Source organism: Apteryx mantelli, chromosome 1 (assembly GCF_036417845.1).
Source record: "Apteryx mantelli isolate bAptMan1 chromosome 1, bAptMan1.hap1, whole genome shotgun sequence".
In the NCBI taxonomy this organism is placed as follows: domain Eukaryota; kingdom Metazoa; phylum Chordata; class Aves; order Apterygiformes; family Apterygidae; genus Apteryx; species Apteryx mantelli.
In genome coordinates, this window is record NC_089978.1 from 217,859,760 (window position 1) to 217,880,574 (window position 20,815).

At 46.5% G+C, this 20,815-nt stretch overlaps 1 protein-coding gene across 1 annotated transcript in view; it reads right to left on the bottom strand.

The window, feature by feature from the left end:
• LOC106482103 (store-operated calcium entry regulator STIMATE-like) overlaps window positions 1-19,113 on the bottom strand; it is a 37,938-nt gene extending 18,825 nt beyond the window's left edge. Inside the window, exons 1-4 of the mRNA XM_067317443.1 lie at window positions 18,937-19,113; window positions 4,135-4,183; window positions 3,270-3,365; window positions 1,148-1,269 (exon numbers count right to left, since the gene is read on the bottom strand). Of these exons, the coding sequence (XP_067173544.1) occupies window positions 1,148-1,269; window positions 3,270-3,365; window positions 4,135-4,183; window positions 18,937-19,039 (370 nt within the window). The 5' untranslated portion in view covers window positions 19,040-19,113. The remainder of the gene's footprint in view (window positions 1-1,147; window positions 1,270-3,269; window positions 3,366-4,134; window positions 4,184-18,936) is intronic.
• Window positions 19,114-20,815: the final 1,702 nt, after the last annotated feature.

The window sequence follows — 20,815 nt, forward strand, 5'->3', positions numbered from 1 at the left end:
AACTCTGAGAAAGAGCTACTGGGGGGGGGGCAGGGGTTGGGGAGGGGGAGGAGCAGTTCCCATCAAATACAAGCTGTAAGAATGTTGAACTTCCTCTGGGTGAAGCCATTCTGGAGACCATGGCAGCCTTCAAAGCCACTCAGGTCTGTATGGAGGTGTTCAGAGCCTGCCCTGCCCGGGTCCCCTGTTGTTTCAGCTCATCTCTTCTCATCTCATTCCCAGTCTGTGGCTACTCCTGCAGTCTCACAGACCAACCTCATTCTTCATCCAGTGCCAAAACCCAGTTACCTGGGTGCAGCACTTCACATCGGTTACATGCCTGATTAAAAGCTCAAGTCAGTGGGGTCTTCGTGCTAATTCCATTCTGGTCTGAGTTTCACCTGCTCAGTTAGTAAACCAGATCCTAAAAATGTAAGGGTGTAAGACTACCTTTGGGAAAACAGGCTTGGTGATTAAGGTCTTAAAGGTGAAAGTTATTTGTATGAATGGATGCATCTAAAGTAAAAGATTGAACTGGTCTTTAAATTAGATACAATGTAAAATAGCAGAAAGGCTAATTTGCTTTTCCTCCATCCCCTGAGAAGCAGTTCTCCTTGAAGCTGGCTCTCCTCTTTCTAAAGAGAAGTGCTACCCTCTAGTGGAGCTGTCTGAGAAAGGCTTTTGAAGCTTGTTTTTCCCCCTTAAGACAGGAATTGAAGCAAAAGGCTGCCAGGCTCAGGAGTACTTAAACTTGTTATTTAACATCAACTGGGAAAATAAGCCATTTGATAACTCAATTCTGGAGCCAGGCTGTATCCCACTCATGCCCACCATACCCCAAAGCAAATGCAGCAGCAACTGCATGTCTTGAACCAAGAGGCTGGCCTAAAAAAAAAAAAAAAGACCCCTTAGCTTATTGTACACATGCTCCAGGGATACATTATTTTCCCAGAGAAATGTTCAACCTGCCTCCACCAAATTGCTATGCCCAAGTTCGCTTGGCCAGGCAGCAAGCACAAATAAATGCTGGGATGTCACTAGGCTGCAAATAACACACTATCACTACAACACTTGACTAGCTCCTTGAAGAAAAGAAAGATAACTGCTTGCAGCAGTGCCCAAGCAGGAGGTGAGAAGGAAGACGGCAGTAGAGATGTTTGACACCTACCATATTCTCCAAAGACCAGGTACGTGTACTTCTGATGCTGCACAATCCAGGAGACAACATTCACACCAAGCCAGATCAGCAGCATCCCCAGCGTGGCATCAAGGATGAAATTAATGAGATAGCTAAAAGCAGAAGAAAAAGCCACCTTGTAAAACTTAAATTCAGGTTTTAGTTGTGTTCTTAAATTTACACAAAACAAGACCAGACCTATTATTTCAATATGGAAAAACCATAAAAAACCAGAATCTTGAAGTCTCCACTTACCAGTCGAAGCTCTCCTCCTTTCTCTTTTACTGGTAGGGATATGGAGCAAGTCCAAGACCAGCAGCAATTTCTTAGTTTAAGAGTGTTATTCAGAGAAGGGAGCAGGCTCCACCAGCTCCCTGGCCTTATTCATTTGCTCATACAGTATTGAATACTTTTGGGGGTAACTCTTAAGCAAGACTAGCCCAAGAAGAAGGTAACCTGTTGACATCTTCTGTTCCTATTTGTATGAAACGCAAAGTTTTTGAGAAACAGAACTGAACTTTTGGGGAATGTCCTACCAGAAAAAAAAGCACTAGCTTGTTGGGCACTACAGCTGCTTTGCAAACTGTGCAGCAGAAGAGACAAGGCAGCTGATTTACTGAGCAACTCCAAAGGTCTCTGAAGAGCAGTGCCTTTAGGGCTGCCTTGCCTTTCAGAGCATCTCCAAGTTGCAGATGGTTTCTGGGACAGGAGTCAAGCCCCGGCTCAGCAGCAGGCATCCCAGGGTCTCCAAAAGCCTCAATTTCAGAGTCCCTGCTGCAGATCCAGGAACTGAAGTCCCATCCCCACCAGGTGATTTGGGCCTGATGAGTTTGCCTTGCAGCTTTGGATGTTTAAGCCCCACTGGAAAGAGTGCCAGAGGGCAGGAGACCTGCAGGGACCTTCTAGGGGCTGCAGTGTCCAGTGTCTGATACAGGGCTTTAATACAGTGTTTTAATAAACTCCAGAGAAAGCATCTCCCACTCAGAAAGCTAGCCAGAAAATATTCATCTGTTTTTGGAGTCTTTTTCTCCCAGATCTGGCCAGATTTTTACAGTATGAGGAAATTATCAAGCACAACTACAGGAATGAACATTTCCTTTTCCAGAACTTGACAAAGCCTAAGAATAAAGGCACTGAAAATAATGATCTGCTTTTAATATCCACTTTGAAAAGATGACATTAAGATTTGCTATAACCTAAGGTTCAGACTGGCTTACTAAAGCATTCAGCTGCTGAAATTGGAGTACTCCAATACAAACACAAGGCTCTTGGTCGTTTGTCATGGGAAGGACACGTAGCACAAGAGCCTCAAAGTCCAGGGACAGTTTTAAGCTGCTTGGTTCAGAATTACAAATCAAAACAGTACAGGAAAATGCAAAAAATCCACTAAGGAAAACTGAAGGGCAAAGTATAAGCTCAAAGGGTTTTATTTTGTTTTAAAACAATGTCTGTTTAAAAACAATCATGATGAATCAGTTTAGATGTTATATTTAGTCCCAGACAACCTTGTGGATGTTTAAAGAAACATATCAAGGTGCAGCACTTTAATATATATACAAAGGAGGTTGGGCCAGGAGATTTTAATAGCATTTTAAGGCCTCAAAGGAGTTATTCAAATGAGGATAAAGTTAATTCTGTAACTAAGTTTGTAGCTGCAAGGCAGCTGGTCTGGAAGAAAAGGTGACTTCAACTATGATCATAGACATATCTAGCTTAGAAAACCCCAAACCAGGACTACGTGAATGCAGGTGGGTAGATACAACCGAAGTTCCAAAAAAAATCCTTACACTGGAGGCAGGCACACAAACAAACAGCATATTTAACCATTGCAGTGGTTTCTCACACAATTGCACTGGGTACCACAGCATTGAGCCAGTATCTTTCAAGGTGCTTTTAAGGATCAGAAAGACACCGTCACCCTGCCCCATCTCCATCAGACCAGGAGACTGCAAATACCACAAGATAACCCAGATCTTGAAAGTAAGCTCAGCACCATTTATCCCTACCTAATACTTTGAATGCTTCAGTTTCTACTGTATATGACACTTTCCAACAGGTTTGGTCCCCCCTTGTACAGATTCAGGGCATCAGTGCAAGCACCTTGCATACTTACAGAGAGCAAGGGTCCTCTTCAGTAAGATCAGACAGAAAAACATTGGCAAAGTGGATGAAGAGGGCACCTATTGCTTGCTTGGAGGTATCGTAAAACCTGAAGGAAAAAAAAGGCAATATGATCCATTCCCAGCAGCACTGCAACATGATCATCAGCCACCCAAATGAAGACCCTGGATTAATCTACTTTCCTCTAGAGACATTCCTGATTCTCAGAAGTCATGCATGGTGAAAAGTGGTAGTTTGGCAGATTCAAGAGAAGGAAGAAAAAAAAAGATACCACTTCAGCATTTTAGTCTTGCAGATCTGCATATGAGACTTGCTAATGACTTTCAGACCACAGTGAAGAGAAATTTACCCTCCAGTGTCTAGTCAGGCCTCAACTTCTCTGATCAGCAGTAGGTGCAGAGATGGTGTCAACTTGCTACATCTTACAGCACAGTGGTGCTTCATAGAGGTGTCCTAAGCTGACAGCTCTCTATCTTCCACCAGAGCACAGCCGAAAGCATTGTCTGGTCTTCAGCTGGGCTGGGTCAGGGGCTACCACCAAAACAATAAATCTAACTTAAGGGAAAAAAAAAGATCCTGTCTAGGAGACTGGCCTTGTGGGGTTATGCCAGCAGATTGGAGAGGACCACAACCTTGCAGTTCAGGTCACCTGCAGCAGAACAAGTCAGACTGAAGAAACTATGCAGGGCATTTTACTTCTAGGGATTACCATCTACTTTATCGAGGTTTCTTTGGGAAGAGACAGCAGACTTTCATTTAATAACTCAATATGGGATAATCAGAGAGCCTAGAAGGCTGCTGGTATCCAAGAAAATATTACAGATGCATGTGTTTAAGCTCCAAATTAAAAATCTCACCATATCCTCCAGGGACGCCTCTCTTCCTTTGGTTCCTTAAATCGTTTTACTACAAAGAAACAATTGGAGAGGTTAGGTTAATCAGCAGAGTTGAACTGATATGAAGTTTGTGCTGATCTCCAATGCAAAAACAGTCAACAAATCTGGAGGACCCTCAGCACTTACCAGTCTAAAGCTGAGCAGACCCAAAGGACCTGGCTTCAAATTAAGCAGAGACAAAGAATACACCCATAAATCAGAAGCCCAAGCACCAGAGCTATTTTAGGAGGTAGGCACATACTTCTCACCTCCTTCAACTGTGCAGCATTTTATACCACAGGAAGCAACCTGAGGGAGACTGGAGAAGTCCACCACTACCTACCAGCCCTGAGAATTCTGCAGTCAAGCCTGAAATCATGGTAGTGACAATCAAACAATGTGGCCCAAGAGTCCATTAACTTCTCGAATCACAGCATCATGATAAAGCCATCTCCTAGTCGCAGCTACCTGGACAAGATGACCTTCAGGAAGCAGGACCTTGCCCACACCTCTAGCATAAAGGTATCAGTGCCAAACCTTAAAGCCTTGCAAGCTGGCACAGCTCCTAGCCTATGCCAGCTAGCTGTAGGCAGTATTAAAGCACTGTTTTGTTACACAATATTTTACATGTCAACCAGCTACTGCTGTGGAAAAGTTGTGAAGCAACAGGTCAAAGTGCTGAGGAGAAGCTAACCAGCAAAACAGACCTTCTGCCACAAATTGCAGGAGTATAACGGAAATAAGAGGTGTGTGTTAAGTCTACTTATCTACAGTGGAATGACATTGAGTTTCTGAAACCTCAAGTTTAAAACCTGCCAGAAGCAGATCTGTGAGTATACCCAGGCCAGCACCCCATTTGGCCAGAATGAGGCAGAAAGCCAGCCTTTATCACCCCAAATCCAGCCACCCCTGTAATAGTGCTTCTAAAACCAGAGCGCTTGCCTGCTGTGCACAACCTGAGAGATGGGGCTCTGATGCCACTCACCATGAGCCCCAAAAGAGATATTTGAAGCAACTCTTTAACAGGTTTAGAAGGGATTGCTTCTTGCAGGCCTTCAAGTGTGTCCTTATCTACACTAGCTCTCCAGCGCTGGCTATCACAGTCACTTCTCTGGGCTTTTTCTAGTTACTACATGGAGATAAAGGCAAGTTTGTTTTCCACTCAGTTCTGTTCATGAGCATTGCAGAAAGTGTCTCAAAGGGTCCCAGTTAACTTGTCCTAGAGAACTGGCAGAGCACTGATGCTTTCCCTATGTTCAATCAGCTTTTACATGTGCAAATCATAGCTAGTAATGGAAAAATATGAAGTGCCACATCACATGCAAAAGTCAACTTGGATGGTTTAAGTGTCAGGACAGCTAGAAGCCCATTTTAGAAAGTACCAGTTACCAGGCTAACTCTTCTCCTTTATAACCCACAGGTGCTCTGGAACAAACTGTCCTGAAGGGGCATTTCAACCACACTGAACTGCTGGATTTAAAACAAAAAAAACAAATAGCTACATCTAGAGCTACAGACACTGCAGTTACCGCCACTGTCTCAGTCGTGCTGCCTCCAAACTTCAGGCAGAAACAGAGGGTGCATATCCCAGACCTTGACTCAACCACTGGAGCAACTCACCTCCTTGAAGGCACTAACGAACTCAAGATGCACAGCAGATTAAATCCATCACAATCAGTTCTCAAAAACGCTGCCAACTTGAGCAGGATTCAAAGTCAAAAATAATGAGCTGTGATAATTTTTTGGAGACAAGAAATGCACTGAAAAAACACAGAATGGAAAAAACAATAATTCAATGCATCCTTTCTGTTTCCCACAGTCCGCCCCAGGACATGTGCAGATCAGCTGTTCGGTGGTGCCATCTAGTGGAACTGGGAGCCTAAAAGCAGCAGGACACACCAGTACGAATAAGTGTGCAGTGTACAATCCTGCTACAGTATACACTCTTGGGATGGTTTCTGTAGGTGTTAATTGCCAAATCCTCCTAAACCTACCGGAAGTGTCCAATAAAGTTACTGGGAAGATCATCTGGGATGAGTACGCTAAGTGTAAGCGGATTACTCCTGCAAACAGCCAAATGGACAATCAGTTAATCTATGTCACTAAGTCTTCATTTTTGGAGTGCTATGGTCTGCTTCTTTAAGAAGCAACCAAAAGCCAGAACAGACATGCACCATCCTGCTAGTCTGTCATCCGGCTTCTGTTTCCTCATCATCCCACCTACACATATTCAGCCACTGCCTTCAAGTTTACAGCCAGAGGAAGGACTTTTCCTCAGCGCTGATGGTTCTTGACACATCAGGACACTTCCCAGGGCTCCATGGTATTAGGAAGACAGCAACCCAGTGTGCCATGGACGAGAGCAGAGCTCAGAGCCATGTGGATCTACCTGCACTTCAGTGGAGTAAGGAGATGCACTTTTAGACATGAGTTTTCTTGCTCCCCATGGGAGGAAAAGGGCACAAGCAATCCCTCTGGTCCACTTTAGATCACTAGCAGTGCTGGCAAAGGCACCCCACCAGCACAATGTTTAGCACAATTTGTTACTCAGCTTTCTCTCTACATTTCATCCATCAGTTGGTCTTTCAGCAAATGAAAGCAGAGAGGCTAACAGCTTCGGTCCAAGCAGAAACTTTCCCATTAGAGCCAGAAACTGGTCTACTCCAGGCACACCACAGTAGCCAGTACCATGGGCATCCCATGAAACACCCACAGGGAAGTTCACCCCACATTGGGAATCTGAAACAAGACTTTCTCCCCTGCTCAGTGGTGCAAATGCACATTTTTGGCAGACCAGGACTCAGCTCTTGGAGTCACAGCACTGACAGGCCTTTCAGCTCCACAGGGAAAAGCCTGAAAGCACAAGCCGTACAGGCTCCGCATGCCAGAAGGCAAACAGACCTTCGGGGTCCAAAAGCAGAGTCAGCACCAGGGTATGTGCATTTCCCCTCACTCTCCACAGGGAGGGTGACACTACGTGCTTTTAGAAGCCCTGCTGTCCTTCTGTCCTGGAAGAAAAATCCCAGCTGTATGAGAGTATACTTGACATCACTACAAAAACGTTTGCTCCCCATCAGCAGAAACAAGGGTTTTTCAGCACTGATTCCCCCAAGGGGCAACTTGCATTTCACCCATTCGCAGGCAAAAGACCTATGGACTAACAAAGCTGCTCAGCTGGCCAGAACTGTTTAAACTGAACCTAGCAGAATCATAGAATGGTTGAGGTTGGAAGGGACCTCTGGAGATCATCTAGTCCACTCCCCCTGCTCAAGCAGGGTCACCTAGAGCACATCGCACAGGATCGCATCCAGGTGGGTTTTGAATATCTCCAGAGAAGGAGACTCTACAACCTCTTTGGGCAACCTAACAAACTAGTTCAGCTCACCAGGCAGAGAGCACCATGCTGAAGAGCTGCTGAACAGATTTGCAGGTCTCCAAGCCAGGCAGCTGACCATTAGCTGGACTGCAAGAGCATCAGTGATAATTTTCATTGTTTTCTTAATGAAAAGTGACATGTTATGTATCCACAGCCACTCAGGCTAGAAATACAGTAATTCAGTGTGATAAGATGACAAGTAAGAGGCAAGACGTTAATGGTGTGGTGCCTTGTTGAACATAGCTTGTCATGCCTCATTAGATTTAAGAGAGTTATCCGAGACTGTGTAATTATCAAAGACAGTAAAACTGTTGTATTAAAGATAAAGCTAGTATTATAGAGAAATAATTAACTGCTTAATAGGGCATTTACTGTGTGGAGCTGCAGCAGGCTGTCTCTGAATTAAACCAGAAAGCCAGCCAAGATTACTGGGGCTTAAACAGGCAGCAGAGTAGTTCAGTAGCTGTGACCCAGAGGTTACGGGTGATGTTAAATCCACATAAAAGTGGCTCCAGGTCTTTGAAAGCTCAGGGAGCTGATAAAACCCTCTTTGAAGGAACGCTGCTTCTTTTGTGCTTTGGGAGCACAGGAGGGCTCTGGTAGCAGCCGCCTGAACAGCAATTGGAAAGTGCCCCTTGTCTCTTCCAAGCCACGCAGAGAGCCATGCCATGAATTTCACAGCTACCTGGGGGGCTGCACAGCCACATACTTAGCTGGTCGGGGCTGGTGAAAAGCTGGCACCACCTTTGCTGTTGAAAAAGATATCTATGCTCATGGGGGTCAGAGTTTTCCATCAACTGCGGGCACAGGTTGTTGTTACCATGGTTCAGACTGATCAGTCCAGACTTAAGACTTTAAGGATACCTATGCATTCTCATGTGTGCAGCAAGCAAACAAGATGTGATCACCTGAGTTTCAACTCTTTTTCCTTGCTTGAGAGTTACACAGGATGACAGGGAGAGAAACCACCTCACTAGATTAAAAACAGGACTAATGAGTAACAAGTCTACACCAGAAGGCATCAGGAATGTGGTTTTTCAACAGCGCCAATGGCCGCTGCATCGATATTTTAACTCTGCCTCCCTTTGCAGCTTTGTCCACATGTAAACCAAGCCTCTTGATGCAGAGAAGCAGTGTTATTGTACACCTCTACAGCAGGGCAATACTCCCAAACTACCAGCTACCTGCAAGCATAAGTTATGGCAGCCATCTAGACCATATCACAGGCCAGCAAACTACAGGTGCCCCAGTTGCCAGCAGGTATTTGCTACCCACAGCCGCATGCTAGTCACCCCTTCACTTTGTAAGTCTTTGCAAAGATGTTATATGTACACAGTAAGGAGTCCTGATCTCACCTGGTACCTCCCCGCACCACCGTTAAAAGGTAAACTAGTTTGAGTAACATTAAGTAAGATTCACATGAAGATATTTAGAAAGATTTTGGGGGGAATCTAAGGGAAAGGAAACACCAGCCAAGGCACAGAGCAGCTTTCAGACAAATCCTCCAAGTCCAAGAGAAGCAGTGAACCTCAAAGTTAAATACAGGTTGGGAATAATTGTTCCAGAGTTAACTTAAAGCAGGGAAGCTTGAGAAATCAGCCTTAACTCACATTTCCACTAGCTGCATAAAGTCTGGATGTTTGCAGCATGTTTAAGGCAAGCCCCAGCTTCACTTGCCTCTTGGAAATCAGGTTTTCTTCGGCAGCTTGTATTTAGTGCCAGCTCAGTGACAAGCTATTTGAAAAGTTACCCAAGCGCAGCAGTTGAGCCCAATAACATCTGCATTTTGTTTGGACTTCCCTGGATAGGAATAGTTCATGGCTCAGATAGTGTTTACTGAGCCCTGGAAGATAAGGAACCAGTCTGAGATCAGAGATATGTACATAAGAAGAGTCTATCCTCTGGTTTTGATGCAGGGAAGCACATCAGAAGCTCTACAGGACAAATGTAGTGACTGAGTGGAAGAATACAGCTTGGCAAGCACATTGGTAGCAGAGGAAATACTGACATATAAAGCAAGCAGAACAGAAGTCAATGAAGAGACACCTCGAGAGTATCACAAGCTCTGAACAAATAGCTTTAGTTCTTAAGCACAGCACTCAAAGTCATTACAGATAGACTTTCAGGATCTTTACACGGCATTTAAAAACTTGACTCCCAGTAGACTTCCTAAAAATGAATCTTAATACAGGAACACGAAGAAAGCAAAGCTTTAAGATACTAAATCCTTCCTCTTCTGTTAGGCCAGACTAAGTCTTCACATATTGGGATGTCCCTAACGCAGGGCCAGACAGTTTGAGAAGCCTGAACTTTTTAAACTACTGTATTATCCTCCTTGTTAGGCTTTTTTGATGGATCCTATGCTCCGAACAAGCCATTGTACCTCATTGAACACTCATTGTCCAGTCTCAGTGCTTATGCTTACATTCACCCTTCAAAAGCTAAAGCAGGGCAGGGCTAGAAATAATGGAGATGGGCTGAGTAGTGGTAACCGTGGGTGGAAAGAGGGGATGGAAAACTGTCCAAGGGTATAGACACTTCAATAAGCAACTAGGCCTGGAGTTATCAGATGCTGGCATGAAAGGCAGCACCCTTTGAAACTTCAGAAGATCTTGCAGAAATGCTGCCAGTCAAGCATGAAGGTCCTCTAAGCACTACTGCTGCACCCACATGGAGTCAGAATTAGAAAGCCTCAGTCAAGCAAAAGATTTAAGATCTCCCAGTGCCCCATGCTTTCTTGAAAGATGGTTTCACATCCACCGCATTTCATGCTTTCTAATATTGATGGCCTGCTGAGTCGCACCTTTTATCACGAAGCAGAGTTATCTAGTGTTCTGAAGAGCAGCAAACTTGGGAGTTGCACCAAGTCAGCTTCCCCTTTAATAGCAAAACCACACCAAATGATACATACTTCCACAGCAGAGACTCCACAGGTTGATACGAGATGCTGGGTGGAACAATGCTGAACTCCCCATACTCGAGGATCAAAGTCCTACTGCACTGAACCTATTTCAACCTGATCCTGAACTACTCCATTTAAGTTTCAATTAACAGTAAAGGGGGTGGATGCTAGCGGTAAAATAGTTCACACTGTAATGGCAGAAATGCATTTCCTTTGGAGCCTTTCCAAAGGTGGTCCTCCAGAACAAAGAAAGGGAGCCTCACGAAGCTCCAGCAGAGTCTGGTGTCACTGTTCAAAAGCTTCACACAAAACTCATGAGAAATACTTCCCTTTTACACAGGAGCTACATTCAAAGACACCTTCCTAGGAAAGAATAGCGCTGAAGTGTTGTCTCACAACCCAATTGAGAGACTCAGAACCAGCCCCCCTCACTTCTCTACAAACACAGGCCTCTGTTTGCAATGCAGCCCCGCAGCTCCTATCTCACTTGGTGATCCTATGCACTAACTACAGATGTTTAGTATATCAAAGATGACTTTCCACCTGCAGCAGTGCTGCCCCACAGTCTACTTTTGAATTAGTGAACCCCGATTATATGATTGGTTAAGACAAGGACAGCACTGATCACCCAAACTCTTTGTGCTGTTCTTCACCCCAACTCGTGTGTTGTGGAGTGCTCTCACACATGGCATCCTCTCCCCATCTCCACCGTTCGTTGTGTTCAGGCAGCTCTGCCGCTGGTGCCATCAGAAATGTGCAAGGCAAGGACACCAGTCCTCTGTTCCTGCTCCAAAACAGGCACACTGGAGCCACAGTATCACAGCAAGGCACTAGCAGTGACAATGGCTGGTCACCAGTAACAGTTCTCAAAGCAGAACAGATGGCTTAACAGTATGTCCCATCTGGACAGGTGCCTCTTATCCCTCCTGGAGACTATGACCATAATTTGGACAGAATTAGCTGCAGTGGCAGCTAGCTGCTGGTTAGCAAAACAGACACCTAAGTAAAGTTTTACAACTAAGCTGAAAAAAATCAAGAGGGGAACTTATTTCCCTAGGAAAAGTTTGTGTGTGCTTGCCTGTTAGTCACACCTTCTCCTTGGTGAATCAGCTGTGATCAACCACAGAATTCAGAAGGCAGGATGACAGCTCCCTTCCAAACCTCAAGAAAGAAAACCTCTAGGATTGGATTTATTGGAGATACAAGTCTGATGCACATTGAACTCAGTGGCAGACCCTAGAGGATGAAGGGTAAAAAGGAGTCTGGTATTAGCAGCACTAGGGAAAGCACTAGCAGTGTTAGTGCACTGAACAAATAGTCCACCAAAAGTTGGGCTGCAGTGCCCAAGTTACTCTGTCACTTCCTTTTAAGAGGGACTAGCTAGATTACCTACCAAAAAGCAGCCACTAGTGCCAGGAAACCCTTCTCAGGGGCAACATCACATTACCAAGAAGGTCAGTACTTTATTTCCAGCTATTGCAGAAGAGAACTCTGAGCTACTGAACCAGAGAGGAAACAAAAATAAAGTGGAGGTTGGGCAGGGGAGAGCTTTTATCTGCAGTATAGTCTCCAATAACACTTTCCCACCTATTTTGAAGGACACACCCTTTCCCAAGCTCAGGGTTTTTCCAAGCCCCACACAGGAAGAAGTCAACATGCAGGATACAGAGGCCAAAACCCTGGGGTCTGCACTATTCTTAGCCTGAACATGTGGCTACTCAGACAGCTCGACCTGGGACACAATGGGAGGAAACAGCAGCCACTGTTTGCAGAGACTGCCTAACACGCTGCTCGCGAGGTAAGCGCATGCCTGAGCTACAAAGATTCACAACATGGAGCCACCACGAGGTTCACAGAGCAAGACTAGCTGCCTGTTACAAGACTCAAGAGATAGAAAGGGGTATTTAAATGAAGGCCCTATAGAGCAGGAGATTTGCAGTATTAAGTTGAAATCAGTGAACAAGAGCACAGGATTAGGGTGTAGATGGCCTGGGATCTGTTCCCATCACCTGCACAGATGATCCTTAGGCAAATCGGGTTGCCCCATCTTTACCAGATATGGAACCCCTCACCTTTAATACAGCATAGCTGCAGTAACTATTTTGAGAGTCAATCACAGTTTTCTAGGAGTAGTGTTATAAAGACAAGGATCTTTTTACTTGAGTTTAGCAGCAGAAGTCCTATCAATATTTATGGAATCAGATTACTGCAGTGACTTGCATTCTCTAGTCTGCACTAGATGTATTTAATCATTCCAGATCCCTCCCAAATATCCTTATACCCATGCTTTAAGAACACAAGCACCTGTAACAAAACTTTCAGAGGGGATATTTCAAGAAAGAAGCAGGAATGGAAGATATGCTCTGGATTAGTACTATGTCAGAAGGACACAGGACAGTATAAAGATGGTACTAGCTCCTACTGAAGATAGGCAGCTATTGCTGGGATACTCTACAGCATCTTCCAGAGAAGGTTTCTTTTGGGATAGAGTGCTTTGACTTCCAAGAGAAGCATACACTGATGGCGAGTTTAAGCACACAGGAGTACACAGCTGGAGCAAAGGCCCCATGGAAATCCTGCAAGTCCTACATGATGCCATGCTTTGGAGCTCCCAGGCTGATGTGGGGGCAGAGGAAAGGAATCATTCTGCTTTTTAAAAACATCCACACTCCAAGATCCCTCATAACAGCTGTTCCTCTCCCCTTTTTTATGTAGTTGAAGTTACTTAGCCCATCCATCTTTATTCCCCACCCAACTTCACAGTCATCCAGAGTTCAGCAAGACAGAGGGCGCATCCAGAACCCTTAGCCAGACCCTCAGAGCAGCACCACCTCCCCATCACCCATCCTGCAGAGAAATACCAAAGGCTGGATCATCCACCTGCCTGGGGACATTAACAGCTCAAGTTAAGGCTATGTGGTGCTTTTGGAGTGGGTCTCAGTTTCAAGCTATGCCTCAACCAGCAAAGGGTGCATCACCCCTGCCGGTCTTATTTCTGTGGAGATTTTTATGGCTCTTGCCCAGCATTCAAGTGCCTGGTGGTCATAAAGCATGCTTTGAAATAACAACCATTAGTCACATTTTATACACCAAGAACTGGGCAAGGTATTTGATGTCACAGTAAATCTGTCAGGAGACCTGGCTTGGGGCAGGACTCTAACTCTCCAGACAGTCTTTTTAACTCTTTCTTGGGAGAGGCAGTCATGAATTTGTTTTCAGCCCCCACTAGGTTCCAGGTAAATTATTTGAAAAAATAGGTTTTAAACAGGAAATTTTTTATCTCAAGAACATAAGGTAACATATCATTTAGAGCCAAAACCTTAAGAATGAAGTGACACAGCTGGATTGGCACTTTAAAGATTGTCTGTCACAGTACACAGTTCTCACAACCATATTGTTAAGACAGTTGAAAACTTAACAGACTTCTCCTTAGAGCTTTACTTGCTCCAGCCTGTAATCAGGGAAGACAAGTTTCACTGTGAAGTTTCTCGTACAGTGTTAAAAGTTATCTATAACATCACTTGTTTGCCATGTGGTATAGAACCATTTCAGCAATGTGTTTCGCAGTCCTTACATTAAGGATAACTTTTAAAGCAGTTCTAGTCTGCAAGCTCATTTGTCACCTCACCCAACACATTTGTCCCGTTCTGAAACCAGGACCCTCACAACCTGAATTTAGCACACAGCTTTCATTGCTTGATTTAACTGATAAAAAGAACAGACCAAGAACAGGTCAATACAATTAAAATTCAAAAGCTTTGTAAAAAGCTGCGTTCAGCTTAACTAAGCACATCAAATGCTGTGCAGACCTCCCAGCTTACAAAGCACAATGTGTATTTTCAAGCTTAGCCAGTTTTCAGATGTACTGAAGCAGAAGAAAAATTTGTCTCAAGACTTCTGCCGCATGTAGGTTTTTGCTTAACCCACAAACTTGCATGTAAATTGACTATTACAGTCAGCAAAGCCTTGTACTTCACACCTCCAGAGAGAAAATTAACCTTTGTGGTTTGTTTTTCCCCCCAAAGGGAAAAGCATCTGCAGTGGTGAAGTTTGCATTTAAATATGCATCAAACCAAACAGTTATGCATTTACATTATAAGTGAGGTCAGCAGAGCCTGTCTTGTGCTTGCTAAGTCCTGCAGTACTCTTAAGTTCTGGGCAAATTTATTTCAGAACAGCATGGAAGTCTGGATAGATCAAACACTAGGCTGAACACATCCTTCACTTATTTCTTCCCCTTTCTGACATGCACACACTTCCACTCACCCTTAAGAGAGATTTTCAGTGTAAAAGCTAAAACACCACATACTAAGCGTGCAGGATAATTCTGAAGCACAGAAACAACGCAGCAATGCAAAGTATGTACAGCAACAAGCCTGAACATAGCGCTGATTCAAAGTTGCACTGGAGCAGGATACTTAGTCTGGTTTATCCGATCAAGATGATAATTACTGCTGGTTCCACTAAACCCTTCCAAAATTCAGACACTTCCACATACTGGGAGACTGCCTCCCATTTTCACTAGCCAGTAACCCACTGTCCCGGAGAAAAATGCATTGCAAGGTCAGTTGTTAAGCCCACGGTTCCTTGCAAGGATTAGCTTGGGAACCAAGGAAACACATAGATAAGGGGGTAGTTTTTATATTCTTTACCAGGTATTTTCCACCACAACCCAGAGATTCACTGCTTGCTTTTGAGTCAGTCTGGCAAAAACTGATTCTGTGGTCCTGCCTTGGGACAAACTACTTAGACCAGAATTATAAAATATTACCTTGTTGCTATAGGTCACCTCCATCACTACAGGTCCTGACTGGAAGAGCCAGCATCATGCTCCCAACTGCAAGCAACGCTGTCTTCTTAGCGTAAGCTCAAGGCAAGATGTGCTGAAGAACTGTGTCTAGCAGCAATGTGCAAAAGGAGCTGATGGGACACTACTCTCACATTAGGCAGGTCCATTCACAAAAGTCAAGCTGAAATCCAAGTTTCACCGCTTGAAGAAGGGTGGTATGGAGCTCAGTCCAGTGCAACTCTCTCTGCCTAGCCATATGAACTCTCTCCAAGAGCTAAGCATGTTTTGGCACCTGCAGCACAAGCATTACCAAACTTCACTCAGGAGCTCAAGAGGGCTGCAAGGGTACTCTAAGGGACAGAGTAATTTGGAAGAGTAATAGATGGCCTCAGATGCCCCCCCCCCCCATGCTGTTTGTCATGGGGGGGGGGGGACAAAAATACCAGCTCCAAGGAAAGCTTTTTCATTTCACAATGGAAAAAAGGTCCTTGAACTCCCAAATTCTGCTTCTGCACTCCAGTTCATCCACAAAGGCAGCTGTGGCTAAGACTTCTATAAGTTTCCCTCATTCCAGATGGATTCACTGTTCCAGGCTGAAAGTTTGGCAACTTCTGCTGTCCTACAGCCCCCTCCTTACAACAGGTTTAAATTGAATAGCAGCAACTGCAAGGATTCAACCTCCAAGTCACATCCAGCATCTGCAGCTGACATAACCATAACATGCTTTCTCCATTCAGTTGACTGATAATCAGGGCAGAGTGTTAAGAACTACTTCAGATGGGGTTACTCAATTATCCACACTGCTCTGTGCTGTGACCTCCCCTAAGGGCAAGTTCACGCATAGGAAACAGCCAACTGTCACACACACAGCATGCTATGCTTGACCACCTCTTCTTTCAAGCACTCACATCACAGTTTTTGCAGCAAGGGTCCTTACAGCCAGTTTAAAGTGCCTCTGAAGCCAGCCCTGGGGGTGGGAAGGGTGACAACCCATGGTGTCAGCTCCATTCTGCCACTATTTTCTCTTCTGTGATCGCATACGATCTGCACTTCACACGATCCAGACCCACACTTACACAGTATCAATTCAGACAAACACACAAGACTGGCCAATTCACATGCATTTGGGTTCTCCTACCAGGCTGGCAGGAGGCAGTCTTTCCAGACCCACAGAAGACAGAAGTTCAAGGATACAAACCCTTCCACTGATAACATATGATCTTATCCATCCTGGAATAGGCCATATTAGTGACCCTCCATATTTTGGCTGTATGCTCTGTGAGCCTGCCCCATTTATAATGTGGTGTTTTGCAGGCACTTGTAACCAGCCTGAGTTCCTCAAGAATTATTCCAAGTGCTCTGTATAGTATTTGCACAATCTTGAAGCTTTTTCTATTCAAATTCTGGGGGGGTTCTGTTTGTTTGTTTTTAAAGGGCTATTTCCCCATTTGATACTCCTGAGTTGAAGGGAGAGCTGTAACTGGATTTTGAATTCAACAGAGCCATGGAAACTGAACGAGGCCAATTTTCAACAGGTGAGACTTTTCACAGGATGATAATCAGTCCCTTCTAGACCAATTGCCTCTTCTTGGCATCTCTGCATACAGCAGCTAGCGCACACTACTTACACAGCCCTAGGAACATGGCTTTCCTCTGGCAAGAGGTCTGGACCTAGCACAAATCACTTGAAATTCCCAGGATACAATCCCACCACCAAGCTTGTTATGCTTTGACCATGTTTCTTTTGGAAACAGCTTGTTAGAGCCATAACGAACAAACACCAGCTGCATAGCTCTCTAGCCATAGCTTCTCCTACAGCTAAGGTGAACTTAAGCTTTATAGCAGAAGGAATCCACAATGCACAGGCTTGCATTCAGATAGGAATTAAATACCCATTCATTGACCTGTAAGACCAAGCAAGCTGGCCTACGGTGTCCCATTAAAGCAGAAATCAGACATACACATCACAAATACACATCCAGGAACATCAGAGTACAAAAGGAAAAAGTAGTAAGATGGGCCAACACCGATTCCAGTGAAAGCAAAGTACCAAAACTTAGACAAGGCAGTCATTCAGCTGTGACTGCCTACTTCACATTGGGCTTGAGTGAAGATGCAGTCGAGGTTCCCAGGAGCATTTTAGACTCTAAACACATCCTCCATCAGCTCAAGAGGCTCCCACACCCCACAGCTGCTCATGTCTTCTCCTCCCCAGGAGGCTGCCAGCTGAATGGTTCACACAAAAGCCCCAAAAGCTGCTTCAGAGCCAGTTATTGGTTAACATAAGGTCATTGGTAAGCCTGTTACTACTAAAATGTGTTAGGAGTCAGCATGCAAACAGCCCCAATGGAAGATCTGAGAAAGTCTCCAGCAGGGAGTGTGTAAATTGGTCATAGATGAGAAACAGCTGGGGTGAATTAGGGACAGACAGCCCTGCTGCAGCCAGAGATGATGTGTTTGAGATCCCAGGGTTGTAAACACATCTACTTGCAGGGTCCCAGCCAGCAATTTCCTCCGCAGTTTTAGTCATTGAGCGGATTCACTGTGAATCCCCTTACAGCCAGCTTTCAGCTTCTTGTTAACCAAGAGGCTGCTAATGTTCAAGGAAACAGTAGCCCTTGCACCATGGGGGTTAACAACTGGTAGCCCAGAGTTGAGGATTTCCTGCCAGTGATTATGAAGTCCTCAGCCACAGGAGTATTTTTGGCATGATTAACTGATTTTATGGGATCACTCTGTGGAGTTTACAAACCAATTAACCTGTGTGCACACATCACAGTGATGGGAACAGAAAGACCAAGTTAGTCTATTCTTATTGTCAATACCTGGTGAAATACAGGCAGTGAAGTGTTAGAATTGGGCTACTACAACTGGAGAAAGCTATTGGTTATCACAGAAAGTTTGCTGCAGTTTTCCTGACAGCTTCTGGTTACAACTACAGTCCTGGAGTCCTGCCTTCAAAACGGTTTTCCAGAAAAGGGCAGGGGAATACTTAACTAGAGAACCTGAAGTTTTAGCTCACAATCACCACAGGTTTTTAACAAGGAAAACAGATTGAGTTCTGCCTCATTGCTCAGTTTGTATCAGACCACTTAACTGAATGGTTAAAAAACTCCTGCATTGCTATGAACACAGCACATAGCAACAGGTTTTCTCAGGTCTTAATATTGTTCCCCCATCACTCTTCTCACTACTCAGCTGCTTTATATTATTACCATCCTTCATAATAAGTAACAACATAGTTATAGTTTAAGGGCAGCCCATGCTATGCACCAAATTACCTCCCAGTACTGAGGTCTTGGATTTTAGCACACATCTCTGAGCCCCAGTAGCTTCCTTCTCGGGCCTCTCAAACCCTAATCACTCTGTAGCCTAAGCAAAGTTAAAACAAACAATATCACAGTTCAGTTAAGGGAAATATTACTTTAATTTAGCAGCATGCTATCTGATGCCAGCACTAGTTTTGTTAGATTCTCTCATCTTCTTGCTAGCAAGTCATTGGCTTACACCTTCAGCTTCCACCCATCGTTACAGCCTTATGAGTAACTGTGGAGTTGCTCACCCAAGCAGAGCCAGCCTGAATGCATCATAGCAGCGAGCCTGCTGTACTCAATTACTCACAGACTACGGCTCGAAGCCCCAGCTCTAACGAGCGCCTGGCAGCAGCGCACACGCAGCCGCCTCCCGCGTTAGGGCCCGCGGCGGAGCGGTACTCACGCATGAGGGTGCTGAAGGCGCCCAGCGCCAGCAGCGCCTGCAGCAGGACGCCGAAGCGGCCCAGGAGCGCGCCGCTGCCGCAGCCGTGCGCCGCCGGGGCCATCGCCGCGCCGGGAGCCGGAGGAGAGAGGAGGGGAGCGAGGGGAGCGGAGCGGGAGCGGAGCAGCGCGGAGCCAGGCGGCCCCGCCGCGCACAAAACGGCTCCGCGCCGCCGCCCGGCCCCCGACGGCAGCGGGCGCGGCCCGGGGCGGGGCGGGGCGCGGTGGGGTGGGCACAGCTGGGATGGGGGGTGGGATGGGGATGGTCCCAGCTGGGCATGGTCCCAGCTGGGATGGGGAGGTGGGGATGGTCCCGGCTGGGCTGGGGGTGCAGGGATGGGGAAGTGGGGTTGGGGAGATGGGGATGGTCCCGGCTGGGCTGCAGTGTGTGTGGGGATGGGACCATGGGGATGGGGACACAGGGATGGTGCCAGCTGGGCTGAGGGTGTGGGGATGAGGAGATGGGGACGGTGCCAGCTGGCCTAGGGGTACAGCGATGGATGACATGGGGATGGTTCCAGCTGGCCTGGGTGTGTGGGAATGGGGAGATGGGGATCATCCCGGCTGGGCTGGGGGTGCAGGGATGGGGAGATGGGGATCGGGAGATGGGGTGGTCCTGGCTGGGCTGCGGGTGCAGAGATAGGTGACATGGGGTTGGGGCCATGGGGATGGTCCCGGCTGGGCTGTGGCTGTGCGGGGATGAGGAGATGGGCATGGTGCCAGCTGGACTGGGAGTGCAGGATGGGGGAGATGGGGATGGTCCTGTTTGGGCTGGGGTTGCGGAATGGGGGAGAGGGGGATGGGGACACAGGGATGGTGCCAGCTGGGCTGGAGGTGCAGGGATGGGTGACATGGGGATAGGGACACAGGGAAGTTGCCAGTTGGGCTGGGTGTGTGGGATGGGGGAGATGAGGATGGGGATACAGAGAAAGTGGCAACTGGGCTGGGGGTGTGAGATGGGGACATGGGGATGGTGCCAGTTGTCTGGTGGTGTGGGATGTGGAGATAGGGATCGTGGCAGCTGGGCTGGGGGTGTGGGATGGGAACACAGGAATGGTGCCAGCTGGGCTGCGGGTGTGGGGATCGTGAGGATGGGGATCATCCCTGTAGGGCTTGGTGGTGTGCAGATGGGGGACATGGGGATTTGCCTGGAAGGGCTTGGGAGTGCACTGATGGGGAAATGGGGATTGTTCCAGCTGGGCTGGGGGTGCTGGGCTGGGGAGGATGCTGATCATCCCAGCAGGGCTTAGGGGTGCTGGAATGGGGGGGCACAGGATGGTCCCAGCAAAGCTTGTTGTGCTGGGCTGTGGAGGATGGGGCTCCTCCCTGCGGGGTTTGGGGGTCCTGGGTTGAGAGGGTGGGGATCATCCTTGCAGGGTTTGAGGTTGCTGGTCTGGGAAGGTGAGGATTATCCCAGCAAGTCTGGGGGGCATGGGGCTAGGGAGGATGGGGATTGTCCCAGCATGTCTTGGTGGCGTGGGGCTTGTGGGGGGATCATCTCTGCAGGTCTTGGTGTGCTGCCTGGGGGGCATGAGGATTGTCTGAGAGGGCTTCAGGTGCTGGGCCAGGGAGGGTGGGGGTGGTCCCAGCAGGGCTGTGGGTGGCTGAGAGGCAAAAGTCTGCCTACTTACAGTCTTTCCTATCTGAACTTCCATCACTGAAACAGTGTTGGGGGGAATATTCACAGACACTCCTTAATTCATTGTTTAAAAGAGCTTTAGAAACTCATTTCTCTCAAGGCCAAAGTAACCAAAGCATCTTTGGAGAATAAAGAGAGATTCCATTAGACCAAATCTAGAGTACTGCGGTCAGTCCCCCCAGTTTAGGGAAGACACTGGCAA